The sequence below is a fragment of the Euwallacea similis genome, chromosome 10 (genome assembly GCF_039881205.1).
Source record: "Euwallacea similis isolate ESF13 chromosome 10, ESF131.1, whole genome shotgun sequence".
Taxonomy (NCBI): Eukaryota; Metazoa; Arthropoda; class Insecta; order Coleoptera; family Curculionidae; genus Euwallacea; species Euwallacea similis.
Window position 1 is genome coordinate 3,983,603 of NC_089618.1, and position 20,127 is coordinate 4,003,729.

General features: G+C 40.9%; 6 protein-coding genes across 9 annotated transcripts; 5 read left to right on the plus strand and 1 right to left on the minus strand.

The window, feature by feature from the left end:
- Window positions 1–173: 173 nt before the first annotated feature.
- LOC136411682 (EGFR adapter protein-like) lies at window positions 174–3,744 on the plus strand. Of its 3 annotated transcripts, none has more exons than XM_066394336.1 (6): window positions 175–1,052; window positions 1,378–1,488; window positions 1,537–1,810; window positions 2,183–2,327; window positions 2,386–2,590; window positions 2,641–3,606. In XM_066394336.1, exons 1-6 carry the CDS (start codon window positions 879–881, stop codon window positions 2,806–2,808), a joined length of 1,077 nt encoding a protein of 358 aa, XP_066250433.1. In that variant the 5' UTR covers window positions 175–878; the 3' UTR covers window positions 2,809–3,606. The 3 variants fall into 3 exon arrangements, with proteins under 3 accessions (XP_066250434.1, XP_066250433.1, XP_066250435.1); XM_066394338.1 differs by having other exon boundaries at window positions 935–1,052; window positions 1,336–1,488; window positions 2,641–3,609; XM_066394337.1 differs by lacking the exon at window positions 1,378–1,488 and having other exon boundaries at window positions 174–1,052; window positions 2,641–3,744.
- A 395-nt stretch (window positions 3,745–4,139) lies between these two features.
- Window positions 4,140–6,159, plus strand: LOC136411472 (methanethiol oxidase). The gene is made up of 6 exons (XM_066394052.1): window positions 4,140–4,312; window positions 4,365–4,516; window positions 4,565–4,753; window positions 4,804–5,485; window positions 5,542–5,875; window positions 5,926–6,159. The coding sequence occupies exons 1-6, from the start codon at window positions 4,297–4,299 to the stop codon at window positions 5,975–5,977; spliced, it is 1,425 nt and encodes a 474-aa protein (XP_066250149.1). The 5' UTR covers window positions 4,140–4,296; the 3' UTR covers window positions 5,978–6,159.
- Window positions 6,160–6,232: 73 nt separating this feature from the next.
- Window positions 6,233–7,302, minus strand: LOC136411474 (uncharacterized). The gene is made up of 3 exons (XM_066394053.1): window positions 6,909–7,302; window positions 6,734–6,855; window positions 6,233–6,674 (listed from the first exon to the last, which is right to left on the minus strand). Exons 1-3 carry the CDS (start codon window positions 7,261–7,263, stop codon window positions 6,261–6,263), a joined length of 891 nt encoding a protein of 296 aa, XP_066250150.1. The 5' UTR covers window positions 7,264–7,302; the 3' UTR covers window positions 6,233–6,260.
- Window positions 7,303–8,094: 792 nt separating this feature from the next.
- Window positions 8,095–8,725, plus strand: LOC136411620 (uncharacterized). The gene is made up of 4 exons (XM_066394260.1): window positions 8,095–8,196; window positions 8,251–8,329; window positions 8,387–8,561; window positions 8,616–8,725. Exons 1-4 carry the CDS (start codon window positions 8,182–8,184, stop codon window positions 8,650–8,652), a joined length of 306 nt encoding a protein of 101 aa, XP_066250357.1. The 5' UTR covers window positions 8,095–8,181; the 3' UTR covers window positions 8,653–8,725.
- LOC136411618 (carbonic anhydrase 1-like) lies at window positions 8,688–15,295 on the plus strand. Of its 2 annotated transcripts, none has more exons than XM_066394259.1 (6): window positions 8,688–8,824; window positions 10,802–10,836; window positions 14,112–14,303; window positions 14,354–14,568; window positions 14,626–14,847; window positions 14,901–15,295. In XM_066394259.1, the coding sequence occupies exons 2-6, from the start codon at window positions 10,803–10,805 to the stop codon at window positions 15,036–15,038; spliced, it is 801 nt and encodes a 266-aa protein (XP_066250356.1). In that variant the 5' UTR covers window positions 8,688–8,824; window position 10,802; the 3' UTR covers window positions 15,039–15,295. The 2 variants fall into 2 exon arrangements, with proteins under 2 accessions (XP_066250356.1, XP_066250355.1); XM_066394258.1 differs by lacking the exon at window positions 8,688–8,824 and adding an exon at window positions 10,180–10,361.
- Window positions 15,296–17,774: 2,479 nt separating this feature from the next.
- On the plus strand, window positions 17,775–20,039 carry LOC136411704 (facilitated trehalose transporter Tret1-like). The gene is made up of 2 exons (XM_066394364.1): window positions 17,775–18,061; window positions 18,567–20,039. Exons 1-2 carry the CDS (start codon window positions 17,986–17,988, stop codon window positions 19,946–19,948), a joined length of 1,458 nt encoding a protein of 485 aa, XP_066250461.1. The 5' UTR covers window positions 17,775–17,985; the 3' UTR covers window positions 19,949–20,039.
- The last annotated feature ends 88 nt before the right edge of the window (window positions 20,040–20,127 follow it).

Below are 20,127 nucleotides of genomic sequence, written 5' to 3' on the forward strand. Positions count from 1 at the left end.
ATTACATTTAGCTTTTCCTCTTTGTTTGGGCGAAATTAGGCCGAATTTACTGCAGTTTAGCTAGCGTCGATTTAACTGCATCCCAGGGCAACAAGACAAGATCAACTTTCACCGTAAAAAGTATAAATAAACAACTTGGGCTTACTGCAATTATTGTATTGCTTCAACCAGTCAAGCATTGAGAGGAAGCAACCTCTTGTGCAGTGACTAAGACCAACAATCGGAGTAGTTCTGGTTCTTTACAGTGACAACATTCCTGCGACCATAAAAATTCCTTTGAGGATGCAGAGACGTACTTGAATTCCTTGATAATCCGGCGACCTCCCGTTCAAGTACTGGCTGAAGAGGGAGGATTGTTGTTGGACTCTTTGAGGCATGAAATCACCCTTCTTTAGTCACATTTAAACTGGGCCCAGAGAGATAACGCACGATCATCTCTCTCGCCCCAGTTGCGCGCCACTGCGACGATATTTAACACCAAATCCACCCAGCAACCGGCAACATTTTCCAATTGCAACGCCACCATAGGCGCACCTTACCCAGTACTTTAATCGACGATGAGGCGAACTGGGGAAGTACGCCCCATTCCGATGGAATGCTCAAGTGCTACCGCTCACCGCAAGTTCTTGGGTTTCGTTCATTAAACCGCCAGTCTTTAACCTTCATTCCATCGCGGAACCACCTCTCGGCGGTACCACGCGACAGACAAAGACAGCCTTCGCATTTGAATCTCTCTAATAAGAAGAAGATAACGTTGAAGCTAATGCGCTAGACGTGTGCGTGTTCTCTTCAGTGGCCCGAAAAGAAGTTACAAATGAAGACCGTCGGCTTCGCACCCCGGAACCCTAAAGCGCGCAAACGGGTGCCAAACGCGGAAAATGGGACTGCTAGGGAAGAGTGAGCTGGAGCCGCAGAGGGTCTTCGACAATGTGCAGTACACGAGGCTGAAAGAGGAGCAGCTCCAGCCTGAGGTTCACCAGAGAGGTATGCCTGGATTCGAGGGCTACCTATCGTTCAATTGCAAACACTGCGGTCATTTACAAATACTTCAGGTAAGCGTGCCGAATGGGCCTTTCGCCTGGAACCATCTGCGGATTTACGCTCTGATTTCGTCACAAAAAGAGGCGAAGAACAACTATCTCTGTCAATAAACTGATAAGATACGATACAATAATAAGCATATCTAACACCAGTTTAATTTAACACATTAACGACAGTTTATGGATGGAATCTACCTGAAACTCTGTTTACGTTAACAAAAATTACTGCATATACAGCCGCACATAAACACAGATGCAGCGCGTTTCCGCTGGCTATGAAATTTCACGACTTCAGTTATAGTTCTCTTTGCGGTACGTTCACGAGGACTTATTGCAGGGAACAGAACTCGAGATGATCCTGGGGAAATCCTTAAAAATGGCCTTTAGGCCTCGCAAAGCTCAATCAACCTCACTGGATCAGAGCTCCTCGGACGATTCCCCCAATAAGGTAAATTAATCGGTTGCAAATGTACTCTCTATTTTTCCTAATCCAAAGAACAACATTCCCATGACGAGCTACTCCAAGCCCTTCCAAGAGTCCCTGGATGGGTCCTCCATTGGGATTCCAGTCCTGCCAGGCCAGCACTCGGCTAGTGCCCCTTCCAGAGCAGCGCTAAGCAGTGACGAGAGTAACTCTCCTACGCAACTAAACCAGTTTAAGAGGCTGGTTGAGAAACCCTCCCTTATGAAGCGGATTGGCAAGGGCTTCGGAGCTAATGTCAGTGACGAGGAATATCCATTGGTCAGTGAAGGAAGCTCTAGCATACCTGGTAAAGTTTGATTCTCTGGTTTATTTCTGTGGTTTTAGAGAAAGTTTGGCCCCTGATTTTTAACCTTGAAGGTTTTGGATTTCTGAATATCTAGGGCAGGAAAAGAGATACCAATTGATGTGAAACTCGTGGCGTGGGTCTGATTTAAAAATTTTTTATGTTGAACGATAAGTTACATTCGCCATTTTAGCTTAAAATTGTTGACAATCTGGTGAATCGTAATATGAGTGATTTTCTTGGTGCATCTGTTATGCAGAGTGTTTGTGAGAGTATTAAAGTACTGAATGAGACTATTTCCGGTTCAATTCAGATTTCCATCGTAGCTACATCCATAAGGGCACCCAAAATCTCAAAAGTTGACCTTGATTTTAGGTAGCCAATCCAACATTTCCCTGACAAACCCCGACAACACCGAAATGACGACGTTGCGAATCGGAGACCGACCTCAATGTCTCCTCAAAGCAGGCACTTCTGAAGACTCTTCCGATTTCCTCGGCAAAAACGAAGCAAATTTGAAGTAAATACTCCCGCTTTAGCTTCAATTTAATTATTTCAGCGATATATGTAACGTGCAGGATGGCTCCTTGGTACCAGGAGGGCATCCCCCGAGAAATCGCTTTGGAAATCCTGGCGCAGGAACCTATAGGGTCGTTCATGGTGCGCAAAAGCACCACTAAAGTGGGCTGCTTTGCTTTGAGCGTTCGGGTACCTCGCAGTTTCCAACCTAGAGGAATCGCCCACTACTTGATAATGAGGACTGGAAAGGGATATCGCATAAAGGTGCGTTTCCCGCCAATCAATTGCTCAATTAAATTTTAACGTGCCTCCAGGGGTTTACCAAAGATTTCCCCACCATGGCGTCCCTGATCGCCCATCACTCAGTAATGCCAGAACTTCTTCCTTGTCCCCTTTCGTTGAACAGATACCATCCGGTGTGCGTCATCTCGGATTGCAGGAGGGATTTCGCTGATATTCAGCCCAAACACGCAGAGGGATAGACTTGAACAGTGCCGTAGGTTTAGGGGTAATAAGTGCTTGATATGAAGCTTCGAAGGCTGTGGATTTTGTACGATTATCGTGGCTTGTTCGGAAATTTGAACCTAAGACAACTAGTCTAGTTTTAATAAATTATTTTGTGTGGAAATTGGTGTTGTGTGGAAGTTGTTCTCGTTGCCACAATATCCCTATACAGGGTGTAACATATCATCACGAAGTCATGGTCAAAGACGCGCTGGGTTGGTATACAGGGTGGCGAAGTTTCACGTTTTTTCTCATATCTTGCGTTTTTTGGAAATGTCGAAACGTCAAAAATGAAAACAAAATTATTAAAATGGCCGAAATTCAGCCATGGCCACCTAGATCACACTTGGGATACGTAGACTGGTCTTTCTCAGTTTGCATCGGTAGGTGTTTTTGCAAAATTCACGAAAACGGTAAAAGATACAAAAATACTGCAAAGGACCAAAAAGCTAAGGAATTCAAGAAGGAATTCAAATTTGCTCTCAGAACTTATATAGTGCCCCAAAAAAAGATACGAAGCATAAAATAGTAGATGACCCAAAAAACATAACATCCTGTGTGTAGCTACCGACGGTTTTGGCGTTTTGTTGTAGAGGGTCTTGAAAAAATTTGACCTATGAAATTCCAAAAATTTAACTCCAGGCATACGCGAGAAAAACGCAAAATATGAGAAACTTTTTTCTGAAAACTTGAACTGAGGTGAAACTTTGCCATCCTGCATATAGAAAATGGTGCGTTTTCGATCGCAGGTCGAATAAGCGTTTCTTAATTATTTTGCAAAGTTCCATCGTCCTCATAAATATCTCCATGATGACATGTTACATCCGGTATAACACGTACTAGTAACTAAGTCGCCTTATTATATTGTTTTGTTTAATATATTTTGGTTACTAAACTGTATGGTGTTTTGGCCCCCTGATGTAACCGTTCCTCTATATGGACCGCAGTGGAACATCTGCAATCAAATGAAGCCGGATGAAGGTGTTAAGAGCCTCATACACGACTAGGTGTGAATCTGGGATAGAGAGGAGTCCTGCGGGCTCCCACGGGGGGCTGGGCAGAGTACCCGCTTTCCACCAGGTTTCATGGTCCGAGCGCCGATATTTCGGGCTCGGCAAATATCCAAATCCGGGCGGCATTTCCTGCAAACTCTCTGATTCGATCATCCGAATCTGATCGCCTAAGGACTGCTTTATTCGATTAACGCAACTCATTTAAATGTGTTTTCATGCTGTGTCATCGGGTCACAAACAACAACTTTCACCGCAGCCAGCTGGTTGTACTAAATTTTGTACAACCAGCCACGGGAGCGGTACATGGCTGGAGCCATCGTCAGTGCATCTCCAGTACCCAGGCAGTACAATAAAAAAGAGTAAATATTTATTAACTCGTTTTCTAAACTGATATCATTCAATATTATTGTGCCGCTGTTCGCTTGGAGACAATAATTTATCAGTGCAATCGTCATGTCTTGCGACAACGGTAAGATATTACAGACCTTTGTCTTTAACGAATTGATGGGAGTAAACCCTAGGACCCGGATATGCCTCCCCTTTGGATGCCATGACCAAAGGCTCGAGGGAGAAACTGCTGTACGTTTGCTGCGTGCAGCCTGATCAATCGAACGGCAAGAGCGACCTCCTGGCGACCGTGGACGTGGACCCCGAGTCGCCAACCTACTGTCAAGTGAGCAGAATACAGACAAACACACATTAATCCATTTATCTCGTTAAGATTATCCATAGACTGCGAACTGGAAGGCCCAATGATGAGCTGCATCACAGCGGTTGGAACATCTGCTCCAGCTGCCATGGAAAGAAGGGGTGTGGCAAGAGAGACAAGCTGATCCTCCCTGCCCTAGTCTCTAACAGAATCTTTATTGTGAATACCGGAAAGAACCCCCGAATGCCCTATTTGCAGAAGGTACCTATCCCCCTGGCTCTAGAGCTTCAGTCAAGCCTCTTGACCTTTAGGTGATCGAGGCCCCTGAAGTGGATAAAGTCAATTGCACGGCCCTGCACACCACCCACTGCCTCGCCGACGGCAACATGATGATTTCCGCCATGGGTGACTTACAGGGCAACCCCAAGAGTGACTACATCCTGGTGGATTCCGAAACCTTGACCGTGAAGGGCACGTGGGTTCAAGGCAAATCAGCCCGATTTAATTATGATTTCTGGTATCAGCCCTTTCACGACGTTATGGTGTCCACGGAATGGGGAGCCCCCAAAATCTGGAAAAGGGGATTCCATCCAGACGACGACAAGCTCCCAGACGCCTATGGGCAGAACTTAAACTTCTATTCTTGGAGCAAAAGAGAACTGGTGCAGACCATCGATTTGGGGAGGGAGGACGGAATGGCCCCTCTGGAGGTGAGGTTCTTACATAACCCCAAAGAGAGCCAGGGGTATGTAGGGACTGCAGTAGGCTCTGCGGTGTTCCGGTTTTATAAGCAGGAAGATGGAACTTGGGCCACAGAAAGGGTCATTAAAGTTGAGCCAAAGAAAGTATCTGGCTGGATGGGGCCCTATCTCGGGGGCCTCATAAGCGATATAATTATTTCCCTCGATGATCGTTTTCTATACTTCCCAAACTGGCTTCAAGGGGATGTGAGACAGTATGATATCACCGATAGGTCCAATCCCAAACTCACAGGTGAAAATTCTTTTAAAATAACTATTCCTCCATGACTAACAATAACCGAATTTAAGGCCAAGTCTTTTTGGGAGGTAAAATTGTGTCAGACTCAGACGTTAAAGTCCTGGAAGACCCGGAAAGTTCAAGAGAACCTTTATTTATTAAGGGGAAAAAATTCTATGGAGGACCACAAATGATGCAGCTCTCTTTAGACGGAAAGAGGCTCTATGTTAGCACCAGCTTATTCTCCCCTTGGGATCGGCAATTTTACCCTGAGACCATAAAAGAGGGTGGGAGAATTGTGAAGCTAGACATCGATACTGTCAATGGGGGTATGGTCCTTGATGAGGACTTTTTGGTGGATTTTTCCGAGGGAGTTGATGGACCTCTTTTGCCGCACGAAATGAGGTTTGCTGCTAATTAAAGCCAAGATTCGTAATCTGTTGATATTGTTGCAGGTACCCTGGAGGAGACTGCACCTCGGATATTTGGCTGGCCAACGAAAACTGATTAAGCTATCTTACTTTACCTCTTTAAGACCCTTTAAATCTGCTCATCGAAATAAATTTTACAATTCATTAACTCAACAGAATAAACTAACTTAAACACATTTTAATTCATTTTTTTCCGTCATCATGTCAAGAAAGAAACATTATTATTAACAATTTACAATTTGGACTATTGTAAGCGCAGTTTAAAGAGTTTTAACCGTAGTACAAATAGTTGTCATATTTTGATAATAAAGCTCTAATTGAACAGCTTTGCAATTTATTCTTCAATTGCCTAATAACCCCTACACCTCCTCATCGTCTAAAATTTCGCTTTTGCACTTCAACTCTCCACTTGACTCAACATCATCTAAAGCTGCGTCAACTTTAAGAACACCAGCTTCAAACTCCCCAATGTCAGCCTTAAAGAGAACGTCCAGAATTGCCCGTTTCACGTAAGGCAAAGTTCTACTGTCGTATTTCCTCAGCTCACTGGCTACCAGATTCCCAAAGGCCTCGTAATGATCCGAATTTCGTCTTAAAAGGGCGCCCATCACTATCTCTTTATCTAGACTCATCGCTTCACTTTCTGGTGACTCTAGGCGAATTTTCTTCGGGGGTGCAGGGTTGAACGTGATATGGTGCTCTTCTTGCGCTGCTTGCGAGTTAGAGTCTTCATCGGTTATGTGCAAGTTGTAGGAGATTTGAACCCCTTCAAGCTGTAAGGAAAGAAAGCTTTCAGTCCTTGGGTTTGTCTGGGTGCAATAGGCGCACATACAGAATTAGTTGACGGTGGCTTAATTTCCGTACTGGTGGCAGTGGTTTTGTTCTCCTTCCTCTTGTGCTCTTCATAGAATTGGAACCAAGGGAATGCGAACCAGTTTGAAGTATATTCCTGACCTGGAACGTTTTTATTTCGACGCATATTCCTGACCATCAATTCAATTTTGTACCTTGCTGCTTGTGCAGATTAAGCCTCGACCGCTCTCGTCGGTACGACGCCATTAGCGACTTAATCTTCCTTTTCAATTCCTCAACCGCCACGCTCAGTTCCTGAGATATTTCCCGCCACACCTTTTCCTTTTTGGGTACGTTGTAGAAGTCGGGTAGGTTCGTGTCCCACAATAGACGGTTGTTGCCGTACATTTGCACCAATTTGCGTTGGGACTCAAAATCCATGTTCATTTTTGTGACGGGAAACACGAGAAATTCGGCCGGGACTGGCAGCGAATCGATAGAAACTGAAGCGAAACGAAGCAAGCGAGCCACGAATTTAGCTTGCACGTTCCGCAAACAACAGCCCTGCATCAGCGGAGGTCGAGCGGTCGTTGAATAGCTTTCGGCGTTGTCGATGTTGGGATATTTGAATGAGCGTACTGGGTTTTGGTTCATGATAAGGAAAGTTAAGTTTATAAATACTGGAACCTGGCAATACGGTTTGATGGTATTTCTCCTTGAAACACTGGTGTTGGAGGAATTTAGTTAAGTTAAAAATTGAAGGAGTTACACAAACTTAAAGTTTAGGTTTAAAAACTTCTTTCTAAACATGTAGTAAAATTAGTTCTTCCAAATCCTAAGCAATGAAATCTTCCTCCGCCATCATATCAAGAAAATAAAGACTATAATAATTTAAATTTAACGCTTTGAGTTTCGGTTATTTTAAAGGAATTTTACATTGCTTTCATGAAATATTTAATAGCAAATACTTCCAAATTAATATTTTCGACGCAACTTATTAAGTATTTCCGTTGCTTAAAGGCCAAATTATTGAAGTTAACTTTTCATGAAAATAATTTTTGTGGAAATAAAAAAATGTATTAAGACCCGGATTCAATTTTAACGTTTATTTGGTCATTAAGTTTCTATTCAATTTGGAAAATGGGTAATTCAGCCTTTAATTATGATAGCTAATTTAATAGTTTTAGGTAATAATTGTAAAATGCCGATGATATTGCCGTTTTTCTTCGGCAACCCATCATACACGAGCTTGATGTTCAGGGTCAACGTAATAGAGAGCGATAGATGATTATGTTTCTAATACCTGCGAGTGCAAAAGAGAGACACTTTGCCCATAGGTGGTGAAGTCACAATTTTCACTAATCACATCGTTTTTAACCTCACATTTTTGTTGACTTTTGGCATGTTTCGTATGGCAATTTTATTAAATTTTTAATAATTGGTAAATAAATTTTAATGTTAACGCTGAATTAATACTGCTCTAAAAGAATGAATAATTATTTGGTAAATGTTATAGTGTCATATAACACATATCATATAAAAAACATGAATTTTCAGATTGAACAATTCAAATCTCTGGGTTCCAATGAGCCCACTGCAGTCCTGGCTGCTCAAGTTTATTTGGATCTTTGTGAAGGTTGTTTTTGGCCTCTTTTAAGCTCATAAAAGCAATTTTTAAATTCCCCCATTTCAGTAAAACTCTATTGGAGCCCCAGCTACAGCTATAATTCGCAGCTGCAAAAGATTATCATTCGAGCAAAGCAGAAGTCTTCCTCTGATGTAGATAGCATTTTCGTGCCAATTTCCAGCTATGAACCTCTCAGTTTCACCCAGTTGCAAAATTTTTTGCTAAGCTGTACCTGTTCAAGGTAGCTTTCAAACTGAAAAAATACCTAAAATGAGGGTTTTTAGTATGTTTTTAGCGATAGTCCATCCAGATTCCACGTGTGTTTACTATAAAATCTCGGATAATCTGGAGGAACCTTTGGACACCACTGCGAAACACTTGAGAGTGAATAAAAGGGAGAAATTGGATGCTGACTTAAAGAGGCATAGAGCCCTGATTGAGCATGCAGCTCTACTTGCAGTTCCCATCACTATTCCTAGAGATACAGTTGGCAATTCATTAATGGTGAGTCTTGTGATGTTTGTATCAAAAATCGAATCAGAAATGAGAATTTTAACATTTCAATAGCGATATTGACGCATTTTAAATATTTTTATTACAAATAAACGAGCGTGGTCCCGTTTGTGCTTTTAATTATCAAGGAATTGTTGCACGCTGAGGCGCGAATGTCCGGAAAATCAATTGAGATATAGGGTTTTATTATTAAAGTTAAAAATCCAAAACAGTCAAGGAGTTTGGATCAGAAGGTTAAAAATTGCACGTGTTGACCTCGGGCTAGATAACAAAAATTCTGATTTTTGTGTCAGATTATTGTTAGTTGTCTCCCTTTGTTTTTGAACCAATTGAGTGAAAAAGGAATCTTTGTTTTCGCAATGTTTAAGGGAATTTTTGATGAGTTCTAGGGACTTTAAGGGCGAATTCGCGCTCCGCAAATTGTCGACTTTTTGTAAGTCGACAGTTTAATCTGTTGATGGGAGTGCCCGTGTTCACCAATTTCTGTTTAGTCTCATCTCTAAGATTTTTCAGAGTCTTTTCCAAATGAATTTGTAAATGCAGAAGAATTGCTGATGAATTTTAGAAGCGAATTTGTTTTGACGTGTATCCAATTATTTTCTGAGAGTCTCTAAGATCATCCAAATCGTCCTGAGATTTGAAAAGATTCCTAGAAATTTGTGGATAGCGTTGGTAGTTCCAAAGATTGTGCAGAGTCTTCCAAAATCTTGAGAATTTTCTAATTTAGAGCAGTTATTGAAAAAATCTAGAGGCTTTGAAGCTGAGTTAGATGTGATAGTTCTTAGTGTTCCCCTCACTCTTCAGGGAATTCTATGGTCACCTCTCCCATGGATTTTTTAAATTTTCTGGTCATCAAAACTAAGTTTGAGGTGCCTTTTGATGAGCCTTAAGCTCTCAGTTTTTCCTAAGCGTAGGTATATTAGTCTTAAGAGTACTTGCACTGCAACATAGATTCTGTTCGTAAGGAAACCTCTTTCTCATGATTTTTCAGAGCACCCTTAATCATCTCCAATTAAATAATTTTCCGATTATGGACAGTTTTAATTACCGTAATTTGTTATTACATTTAGAGCTTTAATCAGCGGCCAAATTAAACCGCAGTTTGCAAAATCGAAATATTAATAATTTTTTTTCAATCGACCTTTCTCCATTAATTTGATTGTAATTATGACAACGGCAAGGTGTTCGATTATCAAAAATCATTTTAAAATAATTGCTTTTTGCTTGCGAAAATGCCCAGTTGTCTTACTCCCCTCTCACCAACTTCCTCTTTGTCAACAACACTTCTCGCAGTCCCTACTCCCCTCCTCACCGAAGAGGAAAATAAAAGCACGATCAGTAGCGTGGGTTTCCCGTAGTCAGCAGTCACCAGTGGTGGGGGCCACAAACATTATCCAAGGCAGGCGATCCGGAGTAGTGACCCGAGCTTCTTCGTCTATTTACAAACAACTATTCGCGGGTTGGAAGTCTGAAAGACGCCTCTTCAGCAGGATTTTTCGATTGTGCTTCAGTGCGTAAACTGTCGCAGGTGAGTGGGAGTTTGAGATGTTTTTTGACCTCCAGAAAGGCGAATTTAGGGCTGCCAAATTGGTTAAAAAAATCGGGGTTCTTTTGCTGATAATGGCCCCAACGTGTGCTGCTCACCGCCTGAGACCTGATACGGTTGTAACTAGATTTTCACCAAGGCCACAATGGGTTTAGTTGTTTTGATGCTGTTCCAATTTTTCCATTAACCTCTGGCTAACTAGCCAATGGCTTTGTAAACGCATTGGCCCAGGCAGGAATTTCTAAAATAAATTTGAGAATTTTGCCGATTTTTGAATAATCACACGTCATCAACCTAATTATGTGGTTATTTTCATTGTGTGCATAAAGTGACCGCTAACATCCAGGCCATCACCTGAAGTGCCAATAATTTCGAAAATAAGTCAGTCGGATTATTTCACCCATTTTTCTCTCTATTTTTAGGATGCCTCTGGAATGGGGATACAACCAGGAGAACGGTAAGTCTTAAGTGGTTTTGAAAGTCAATAATAAATTGCTCGTAATCCTAGTAAAATGGGGCGCTTTTATTGAAAATGCCGATCAAATATCGTTAATGACATGCACGAGGATGTTGCATTAATGTTAATGGGAAAATAGAGCATGCATTGCGTGTCAAAAATGGGGAATTTCATTCGATTAAGTTTCATGAAATTTTCCCATTTTATTGGTCGAATGCGACGCGAAAAAAACTGGATTGTCCCTTATTTCCCTCTGAAATAGGATCAATTTTAACGAAGCGCAATAAGCTCGTTTTGGGATTGTTGTGAGGCCGATTTTTCCAAAACAGATCCCAGAGTAAGTACCGCGAGGAGTGTAGGTCTATGAAAAAATTTAAAAGTAAATAATTATATATCATTAAGCTTTTCTCCTTCAGAAACTTTTATTCGCAAATACAGCTATTACCGCAAAGAGTGGGAAAGCCCCCCTTTTTCAGTTTCAAATAGTCAATATCCAAGATTTTATTCCGGAACCGCTCACCATTATCCTTTGACAGCTTATTTCAAACACGGGGTGTTCCGTTTAAGCTCAGATTTTTGTGAAATTCACATAAAACGTGCAAAACTTCGCTTTAAACATCTATTACACATTCATACCCATCAAATTTTTTTCTTTAACTCATTGGTTCTGCATAAATCTGTCTTTATCATTTGGTTTGATGGCGCAATTTGTAATCACTGGTAGGCAACCAGTAATATCCGCATCCTTTTCTACGAGGGTGGCTAGTAAAGTACGTCAAAAGGATGGCAATTAAATCCGATTGTTCAGATTTAATTAATCATTAAGTTGCATGCCGAAGATTTTTTCTAAGTATCATTGAGCAAATTGTGTCTTGGAAGCTGCCCAGTCACAATTAATACGGCTACATTCAAATAAAGCTAAGGAAACAAATATTCTCAAGCAGCCCCGGTATTCCGAAGCCTCAATCGCTAGTGTTAAATGATACCAGTTTTAATTATTCTCAGGTAATTAAATATAATGAGGCAAACGGAGTGATAGAAGCCAGTATTAACGCATTTTTGAACCATTTAGGTACTTAGTATCTGATATGCGAATTAAATTTAACAGGGAGAGTCTGTCATATTTGAACACATTCAGTGCTATGGCACCTCTGTTTGCGTTAGGTTTGTTGACTCATAAGGTCGGGACAGACACCGGCGTCTGTTAACACATTGCCGTTGTATGGGGATTTTTTTTTTTTTACGAAATTTTTATATTTAAAAATTCTTTATTCTGGAACTCATGTACTCCATCGTTTGCATGACTTTGCGACGTATTCGAAGGGGATTTGAATGTTAAATTTCCATGGTTTTTTTCATCTATTTTTATTGCCATCGCCACAAACAAATCGATTTTTAAACACGACTTGAGAGATGAAACCAATCTTTGAGACACATTAAACGCGCAACACAAGTCATCCTCCTCAAGCAGGCCACATGTTTGTTCCTTGTTTTATCAGCGCTCCACAGGCTTTTTTGCAATCGTTTGATACCGATTAAAACCGAATTATCCGCATTTTTAAACCAGATTTTCAATGGACTCCTACGCAAATACGACCAGTTTGCCGAGCAGTTAACATGTTCTCGTTAATCCTGCCATGTTAACCGACACATTAGCGGATTGAATTTTGCATTTTTTTAGCAATGCTTCGGAAATGCATTGTGAAAGAGGAAAACAATTACCCACGCATGTGTCTATGCGCATAATAAATAAATAATTTATAAGCCGAATTGAATCTACCTAAATAGGCCTGGTTCAATAATAGATCAAAGATTGTCGTGTGTGTGGTGCAAACAACACTCATGATTTATTCATGGGACTTCGTTAAAAGCCTTTAAGGAAGGAGTCATTTTGCTAAAAAGCACACGGTCAAAAAATCTATTTAAAATCGAATATCCGAAGTCCCCAATAAAGTTGAAACGTTGCCAGTAAGAGGTTTTCCCCAAAAATCATAATTACGTCACGCCGATTTATTTCGGTACTCCGGAGACAAATCTTATTAGAGAGGAACCATATGCGTCTTCCTCAAGGCCGAAAATAAAAGATCCTCAATAGCCAAAATAAGAAACAGGACACCCAAATCATAATTTTCGTGTAATTGTGAGGCGTAGACCTTAACGCTTCAAAACTTCCATTGTCAAGGAAATTTATCATAAGTGTTATGGTCTCATGGGAATTATTTCCCCATTAAAGAGTCCTTATTCCCCGAAAATAGACAATTTAATGGACCTTTGATTAATTATCCTGACGTACCATGCCTAATTATTGTTTGGTCTTAAAAAGTGTTGAGGGTGACCCTCCTTTTAATTCGACTATGTGTATGGATCACGATACTTGACTGATGAACCTTTTTAAAGGGATTTTTCTTGGGCCTGTCTAGCAGATATTAATTATTGGAAATCCGGTCAATCGTTACGAAAAAGTGCAGCGTTGCGTTGCATCGATCCCATGACCATAAAGAGCATATTAATTTTCTAAGCAAAAGCGCTGCCCTGTAATTTAATTGTGATGGTGTTTTTATCTGGCTCTGGGTTAAGGTTACTCGTCAGTTAGGGTGCGGTTAAGTGGTGCATATTCAGGGTCGAGAGTCGCGTAAATCGGACCAGAACCTTCAAGGTAGTGTATACCAACCTGCCACCATTCTGTTCCGAATAAAAATTTAAGTATTTATTTGTTTTCCCTGTATTATGATTTAATCCCTAATTGAACACTCATATCTTACTGGTTTAATTGAAGAAAAAAGCGAATGTTTGCGTTCTCTTAAGTTTGGCGTCGATGAATGGTGGGTTATTTAAATATCTGTATGTTTGGTTGCCTGATCAGTCGGGTCACAAGCTTAGCTTAGTACGAAAGTACAAGCATCATTCCGTCTCAGTTCCACTCAGAACAAATGATAGCGAAGAAAGAACCAAAAGTCAACTGCATCTGCTCTGATCATCATATATTAGTTGATAATAGAGGAGGGGGGGGGAGGGGGGGGGGGGGGGGAGGTTCAAGAGTTTTCAATTCAAAATGAAATAATTAATATTGGTTGATGCTTTGTGGTTTCTCACGTATGCTCAAACTGATTTCTCGCTTTGATTTGCAACTGGTCTACTGATTTGAGTAAAGTTTGACTTTTCTGAGCCGATTGAGGCAAGTTTTGCGGTATAATTTGCCAGTTAGGGTCCATATTTATAGCCAGAATTATCGCATTATAACTGTGGAATTTTGTATTTTTGTTGACACCCATCAGGTCCGGAGAAATGGCCTCACAGTTACCCGGAAGCAGCGGGAGTAAAACAGAGCCCGATCGACATTAGGGCTGTTGACCTCAAACAACTAAACTCCAACAGGAAACTTAGCTGGAGGTATATCCCTGAAAGCAACAAAGAGGTATCTAATCCTGGATATTGCTGGAAGGTTACAGTGGATGGTGCTGGATCTGGTAAGAACCAAAGAAATCTTAAAACCCAACTTATTTGTGCGGAGTTTTAGAGCTTGTAGGGGGGCCCCTTGATGGCACATACATCTTGGAGCAGTTCCACTGCCACTGGGGCAAAACCAACGAAGAAGGTTCTGAGCACACAATCAACGGTGCTAAATTCGCAGGAGAGTTGCATTTGGTGCATTGGAACTCTACTAAATATCACTCTTTCGAGGAGGCAGCCAAACACCCCGATGGTTTAGCCGTTTTGGGGGTGTTTTTGAAGGTGAGTTCCAGTTTCTAATTATCTATTTCACCCAGCCTTCTAACCCTTATATCTCAGCCTGGGAGAAAACATTTGGAATTGGATAAAATAGTAGCGCAACTGAGCAAGGTGCAATTCCGAGGAGAATCTGCCAAAATCTTGGCCCCCTTAAACCCTGCGGGGCTTTTACCTGAGAACAGTGGCTATTACACCTATCATGGCTCCTTGACCACGCCTCCCTGTTCTGAGTGTGTAGTTTGGATTGTATTTAAAGACCCGATGGAGATATCTCAGGAACAGGTAAAGTCTAAACGCAAATTTTTAGTTTTAAATATTTCAACGGATTTTTGTAGTTGGATGCTTTCCGCAGCTTGAAATGCTATAGCTACGAAGATATATGTCCCTGTGATGAGTTCGACGGTTATGTGAAAAGGAACTTTAGGCCCACGTTGCCCTTGGGGCAGCGCGAGATCAAGGAGTGCAGGCAGTGACCAAAACCCCTCCTTTAGTGCCTTGCTTTTGAGGTTTTTGTTCCTAAAATCAGAGATTAGGCTAGTTGTTGTTTGAGGTCCAACCATGCTTATTTGTGTATATAAATGTTAATCATTGAGGGCTGACCCCTCTTCGGAGTCGTGCCTTAAGACTAGTTTTATGGAAATTACACAGTTTAAAGATGTGTTTGTATAGTTCATGGAAGTTTTCATTGATTTGTGAATATGTCCGACTGTAGCTTTATGTAAAGCGAAAAGATAAACGTATTTTCTAGGTTTTTTCAATGAATTTTAATTGGTTCTGATTAAAACGGGGTTTATACAGGGACAGACAATTCTGTCGAATTCTATGAGGAAATTATCGACAATTTGGTGAATTCAAATATGTTCATAATGTTTTTAATCATTTAATGGTTTGGTAATTTTTTAATTTGAAGGGATAGAGGTATTCTCTCTTAATTTTAGTGTGTTGATTCCTAATTTCACCGCTTATGTGTATAAATAAGTGTTAAAGAGTGAGGGCTAATCCTTTTTGGCGTCGTACCTGACAGTTATTGTTATTGGAATTACACAGTTTAGCGGCGTGTTTGCATAAATTATGAAGGCTTTCATCGATTTGTGGCTAGTCCGATTGTAGTTATGTGTACAGCGAAAAGATGAATATATTTTTTAGACTTTTTCAATGAGTTTTAATTGGATTTAATTTGAAAAGGTTTTACACAGGAAAGATAGTTTTGTGGAGTTCTAAATAGGAATTATTGACAGTTTGGCTCAAAAACTACTAATTATTTAATTTTGAAAGCGAGGGGGGAATCAACTCCTTATTTTCAAGGGGTTAATTCCTCTTTTTATTCAATATTGTAAGGATAAGTTGTCCTGAAATGGTAAATTCACGTTGTATTTTTGGATCTTTCTTCACTTTTTAATATTTTTAGGATTTATATAGAAGGTATCCTGCCTACACATCCTAAGTGGATGCTCACAGGTGTGTGGGTTTATCCAACAATGCCGAAAGGCGGTTCTGGACATGGGTGCACAAGAGGAGAAAATCGTGGAATTTTAGTTGGTAAACACCTTTACAGGAGGAATCCAACAATGTTGGGGCCACCAAACATCCAATGCCCCTTCGTCTATAAAAGATTTCTCCACGCAAAAAAAAAGGTGTGGGTTTACTCTAAAAATTCAGAGTTGCTCCTCTCAAAAGTTATCCTAACGCAGTTAAGATCATTTTTAAAAAGTAATATCTCTAAAATTGGATGAGTTAGAAGCTGGCTCAAAGGTGCGTACGGTATCGAAAACTCTTATTATTTCATCATGTGAGTATATTATTAATTTTTTTCAGGTGGGTACTGCCTTAAACCTTAAACAATGGACAATTAAATGGGCAGTAACGACAAGGCGACAAATGTACGATAACGCATTTAACGATTGCTTAGAATGCATTTTTACTGTAGTTTTAAGCTTTTTATGTACCAACTTATGTTGAAAATAAGCTTTTTCACAATGGTCAGTACGTGCTGATCCGAATTAGCTCAATCTAAAACGAAGGAAAACCAACGACTCTAAACGCGATCTCTTCGCCTGTACTTCTCCTCATGCACCATCTCTTTCGGTGAGAGAATGATGCCTCCAGATTCAAAACTTCAATTTCGCCTACTTACTAGGTAATATGTTCAGTCAATAAGATCATAGTATCACACCATGTAAGCGATAATAATCGCTATTTGCTTAAGAATTAAGCAAACCAAGCAGTGTGTGGTAAAACCAATATTAACACATGATTTATATATATATATTTTTCTAAATTAAAATAATCCTATTTCGTTGTAGAATGTATGAATGTATGAATGTTACTCCAAGGTCCAGACAGAAATTAAAATGTCCTATAATATTGACATTAACGTGTAAAATTTGACTTTCTATACATACGCCAGCAGACAGAAAATGCCTGTGGGTATAACCAAGCGATTAATTTACACTTGGAAATTCATAAGAATTATTAATTTCATTGAGCATTGTAATTGTGTACTTTCGTGATGAGGTTGTAGAACAGGCACAATACCATTATGTACCAGTAAATACATTGTGTTTTTGCGACGAAATACAAAAGAACCAATTCTGAGAAAAATTTCATCATACACTCGTTCGTTCAGAGAGGTCCTATTCAGCTGAATGGGAACTTAAAGAAGTGGAAATTTTCCTAATTTATTATCGTATCTAATTGCCTATAAATGGTGATAATTTAAACAACCTGTGTTTTTTCCACCAATATCTTAGAATATTTGAAAGGAATTATTCACAGGGACCATTTAGAGCATAATCGTCCTCATGCCTAGTTTAGTCCCCATACCACTGTTTCAGACACATGCAACCGTGAACCTTTTTGGCGAGAAAATTCAATTCTACTAATTTCCCTGAAACTCGAACTGAAAACTCGATTTTTTAACCGATCACCCCCTATATTATCTGAATTTTGCAACTACGAATCATAGGGATTATTTTCAATGCGTCTTCATATCCCTGCATCTACCTCCCCTCTTTATCGCGTCCGTGACTCTTGACGCTCATGACACCTAAACAACCTCCTACACATCATGATTTTCCCTTTGCAAATCCCATTACCACCTAATCATGTCTCAATTAGACCGATTTCTCCTGCAGCACCCGCAAGCGCATATCCACCATTTTACTACAGCCTTCGCGCCGGCCAGACTCGGTACTCGTTGGGATTTCCTCCAAAGCCCTCTTAAGTCCTCCAACGTCGTGCTATGTAAACACGTGTCGATGTGGGGCAATTTGCTGAAGATTAGCAAAGAAGATCCTACCTAAAACACGTCACGAAGTTGTTTTTCGATAATTTGCTTTATAAGTGGAGGGGCACCGATTTCGAATAGGTATCGTCGTAGTGGTAGACTGGAAAGCAAGTTGTTAGCTGAAGAGAATCATCATGATTTTCGGGTTGGCACAGAAGCTGAAGGTCCCGGAGGGCAGTGCTGTGTACCAGTACCTAGCTACCTTTACAGGTGAGATATGTAAAAAAATCGAAAATTGAACAGTTCTTTTTCTGTTAAACAGCAGATTTGATATGAATTTTAGTATGGGTAATACTCCTTCAATGCTTCAAATTGAATACACGAAAATCTTACAGAATGGGCACTTCTTTAGCTACTGGAATATTGAGTTTTTTCGAAACAATACCCTTTGTATTAATTAATATGTAGATACTATATTACTACTATAAAGATTATTTCTAGTATATATGTCTCTATATCTATCCCTTTAGGTTTAGAAGTTTTAGAGCCTCAAAGTGTAATCTGGTTAATTTACAATTTTAGTCGCTGCCCTCCTCACCCGAATGCCCTATATATTACTTCACTTTTTGAAGCTTCTTGCCACGACCATCCGTTCAGCCACCCCCGTCCCTCCTATCTCTATCGATTTATGAGCCATCAATTTTTGATTTAAATGCTTCAATTTTTAGTAATCTCTACACAAAATCCAACCTCTCACTCCATCAATTTGTTCCAGGATGCTTGGGAGTCATATCAGGCGCCATGCACTTCGGCTGGCCCTCACCCTCTCTACCGTACCTCCTCAGCCCCTCTTCCCACATCAACGTGACCAGCCAAGATGGTTCCTGGTTAGCCTCCATGCCCTGTATAGGCGCAGCCTCTGGATCACTGATGACCGCTTACATGGTGGACCGAATCGGAAGGAAAACTTGCATGCTAATGACCGCACCAGCATACCTCCTCGCTTGGATCATGGTAGCCTTCGCCATAACCATATGGGAGCTCTACTTGGCCCGCTTTATCGCGGGATGGGCTGACGGGCTAGTTTTCACCGCGTTCCCCATGTATTTAGGAGAAATCGCTTCATATAACATTCGGGGCCTACTGGGATCCAGTATCCAGCTTTCTATGATCAGTGGAATGCTGGCGATTAACATTATCGGCTCGTATCTGAGCATTACCAACGCGGCTTTAGTGTGCTCAGCCCTGTCGCCTTTGTTCTTTGTTTTGTTCTGGTTCATGCCGGACAGCCCTTATTATCTAGTGATGAAAGGGCGCACCGAGGATGCCACTAGAAGCCTGCAGTTGCTGAGGCAGTCTCGGGACGTTTCCAGCGAACTCAACAGGGTGATGGAGGCGGTGAAAGAAGAGCGAGAGCAAAGTGGAAAGTTTTACGAGCTCTTTAGTATCGCCAGTAACAGGAGGGCCGTGATCATAGTGTTCGGCTTAAGGGCGATTCAACAGTTTAGCGGGACTACTGTGATCACTTTTTACGCCCAGAGCATTTTCCACGAAGCTAGTGGCGACATGGCTCCGATCACCGCGACTATGATCTATTTCACCCTGCAGCTGATTTGCGCCCTCATCTCCAGTTTCTTAGTGGACAAAATCGGCCGTAAACCTCTACTGATAATCTCGATAATCGGGTCAGGAGTGGCCCTTTCCCTGGAAGGTACCTATTTCTTCCTCAGCGCCAATACTCACCTCGATGTCACCAAATACAAAATCGTTCCTTTAATTGCCCTTTTGGGGTACGTGGTGATCTTTAATGTGGGAATGGGAGTCATCCCTGTACTGTTTTTAGGAGAAATGTTCCCTACGAGTGTCAAAGCCTTCGCCCTTTGCCTCGCAGACATCTGGTTTGGTCTCATTGTAACAGCGGTGTCCAAATTCTTCCAAATCATGCAGGATGACTTTGGCATTTCTGTGCCGTTTTTTGCCTTCGCAGCGTGCTGCGCTATTGGGTTGGCCTTTATCTTGCTACTGGTGCCTGAAACCAAGGGCAAGACCTTGGAGGATATTCAGAAAGAGCTTAAGGGAGGACAGAAGTCTCAAGATGGAGGAAATGATTCGTATTTTGCAGAAGTTTATATGAGCAAAAGTGATCAATTTGTATAATATATAAGTAGGCTTTAATATTAGTGTAAAGTGAATGAGGCGATGATGTTTTTATATTTAGAAATTTATTTATTTTATCTTTATTTTTCGCTCATTTTTATTTTTATTTCTAGTTCCTATAGGCAATAAATCAGGTTTTGAATGTAATGTGTTTATGCGGGCCTTCAAGCTCTGGGCTA

Excerpts from the sequence above, each read along its gene's own strand:
- LOC136411682 (XM_066394336.1), top strand. The coding sequence starts at position 879 with ATGGGACTGCTAGGGAAGAGTGAGCTGGAGCCGCAGAGGGTCTTCGAC. Across the intron at positions 1,489-1,536 it reads CGGACGATTCCCCCAATAAG|AACAACATTCCCATGACGAG; the intron begins GTAAATTAATCG and ends CCTAATCCAAAG. Across the intron at positions 2,591-2,640 it reads GAAAGGGATATCGCATAAAG|GGGTTTACCAAAGATTTCCC; the intron begins GTGCGTTTCCCG and ends ACGTGCCTCCAG.
- LOC136411472 (XM_066394052.1), top strand. Across the intron at positions 4,754-4,803 it reads GAATGCCCTATTTGCAGAAG|GTGATCGAGGCCCCTGAAGT; the intron begins GTACCTATCCCC and ends CTTGACCTTTAG. Across the intron at positions 5,876-5,925 it reads CTTTTGCCGCACGAAATGAG|GTACCCTGGAGGAGACTGCA; the intron begins GTTTGCTGCTAA and ends ATATTGTTGCAG.
- LOC136411474 (XM_066394053.1), bottom strand. The coding sequence starts at position 7,263 with ATGCAGGGCTGTTGTTTGCGGAACGTGCAAGCTAAATTCGTGGCTCGC. Across the intron at positions 6,856-6,908 it reads TAATCTGCACAAGCAGCAAG|GTCAGGAATATACTTCAAAC; the intron begins GTACAAAATTGA and ends AAAACGTTCCAG. Across the intron at positions 6,675-6,733 it reads AGCCACCGTCAACTAATTCT|CTTGAAGGGGTTCAAATCTC; the intron begins GTATGTGCGCCT and ends CTTTCCTTACAG.
- LOC136411620 (XM_066394260.1), top strand. Across the intron at positions 8,330-8,386 it reads TTATTTGGATCTTTGTGAAG|TAAAACTCTATTGGAGCCCC; the intron begins GTTGTTTTTGGC and ends CCCCCATTTCAG. Across the intron at positions 8,562-8,615 it reads CTAAGCTGTACCTGTTCAAG|CGATAGTCCATCCAGATTCC; the intron begins GTAGCTTTCAAA and ends GTATGTTTTTAG.
- LOC136411618 (XM_066394259.1), top strand. The coding sequence starts at position 10,803 with ATGCCTCTGGAATGGGGATACAACCAGGAGAACG. Across the intron at positions 10,837-14,111 it reads GGGATACAACCAGGAGAACG|GTCCGGAGAAATGGCCTCAC; the intron begins GTAAGTCTTAAG and ends GACACCCATCAG. Across the intron at positions 14,848-14,900 it reads TGGAGATATCTCAGGAACAG|TTGGATGCTTTCCGCAGCTT; the intron begins GTAAAGTCTAAA and ends GGATTTTTGTAG.
- LOC136411704 (XM_066394364.1), top strand. The coding sequence starts at position 17,986 with ATGATTTTCGGGTTGGCACAGAAGCTGAAGGTCCCGGAGGGCAGTGCT. Across the intron at positions 18,062-18,566 it reads GTACCTAGCTACCTTTACAG|GATGCTTGGGAGTCATATCA; the intron begins GTGAGATATGTA and ends AATTTGTTCCAG.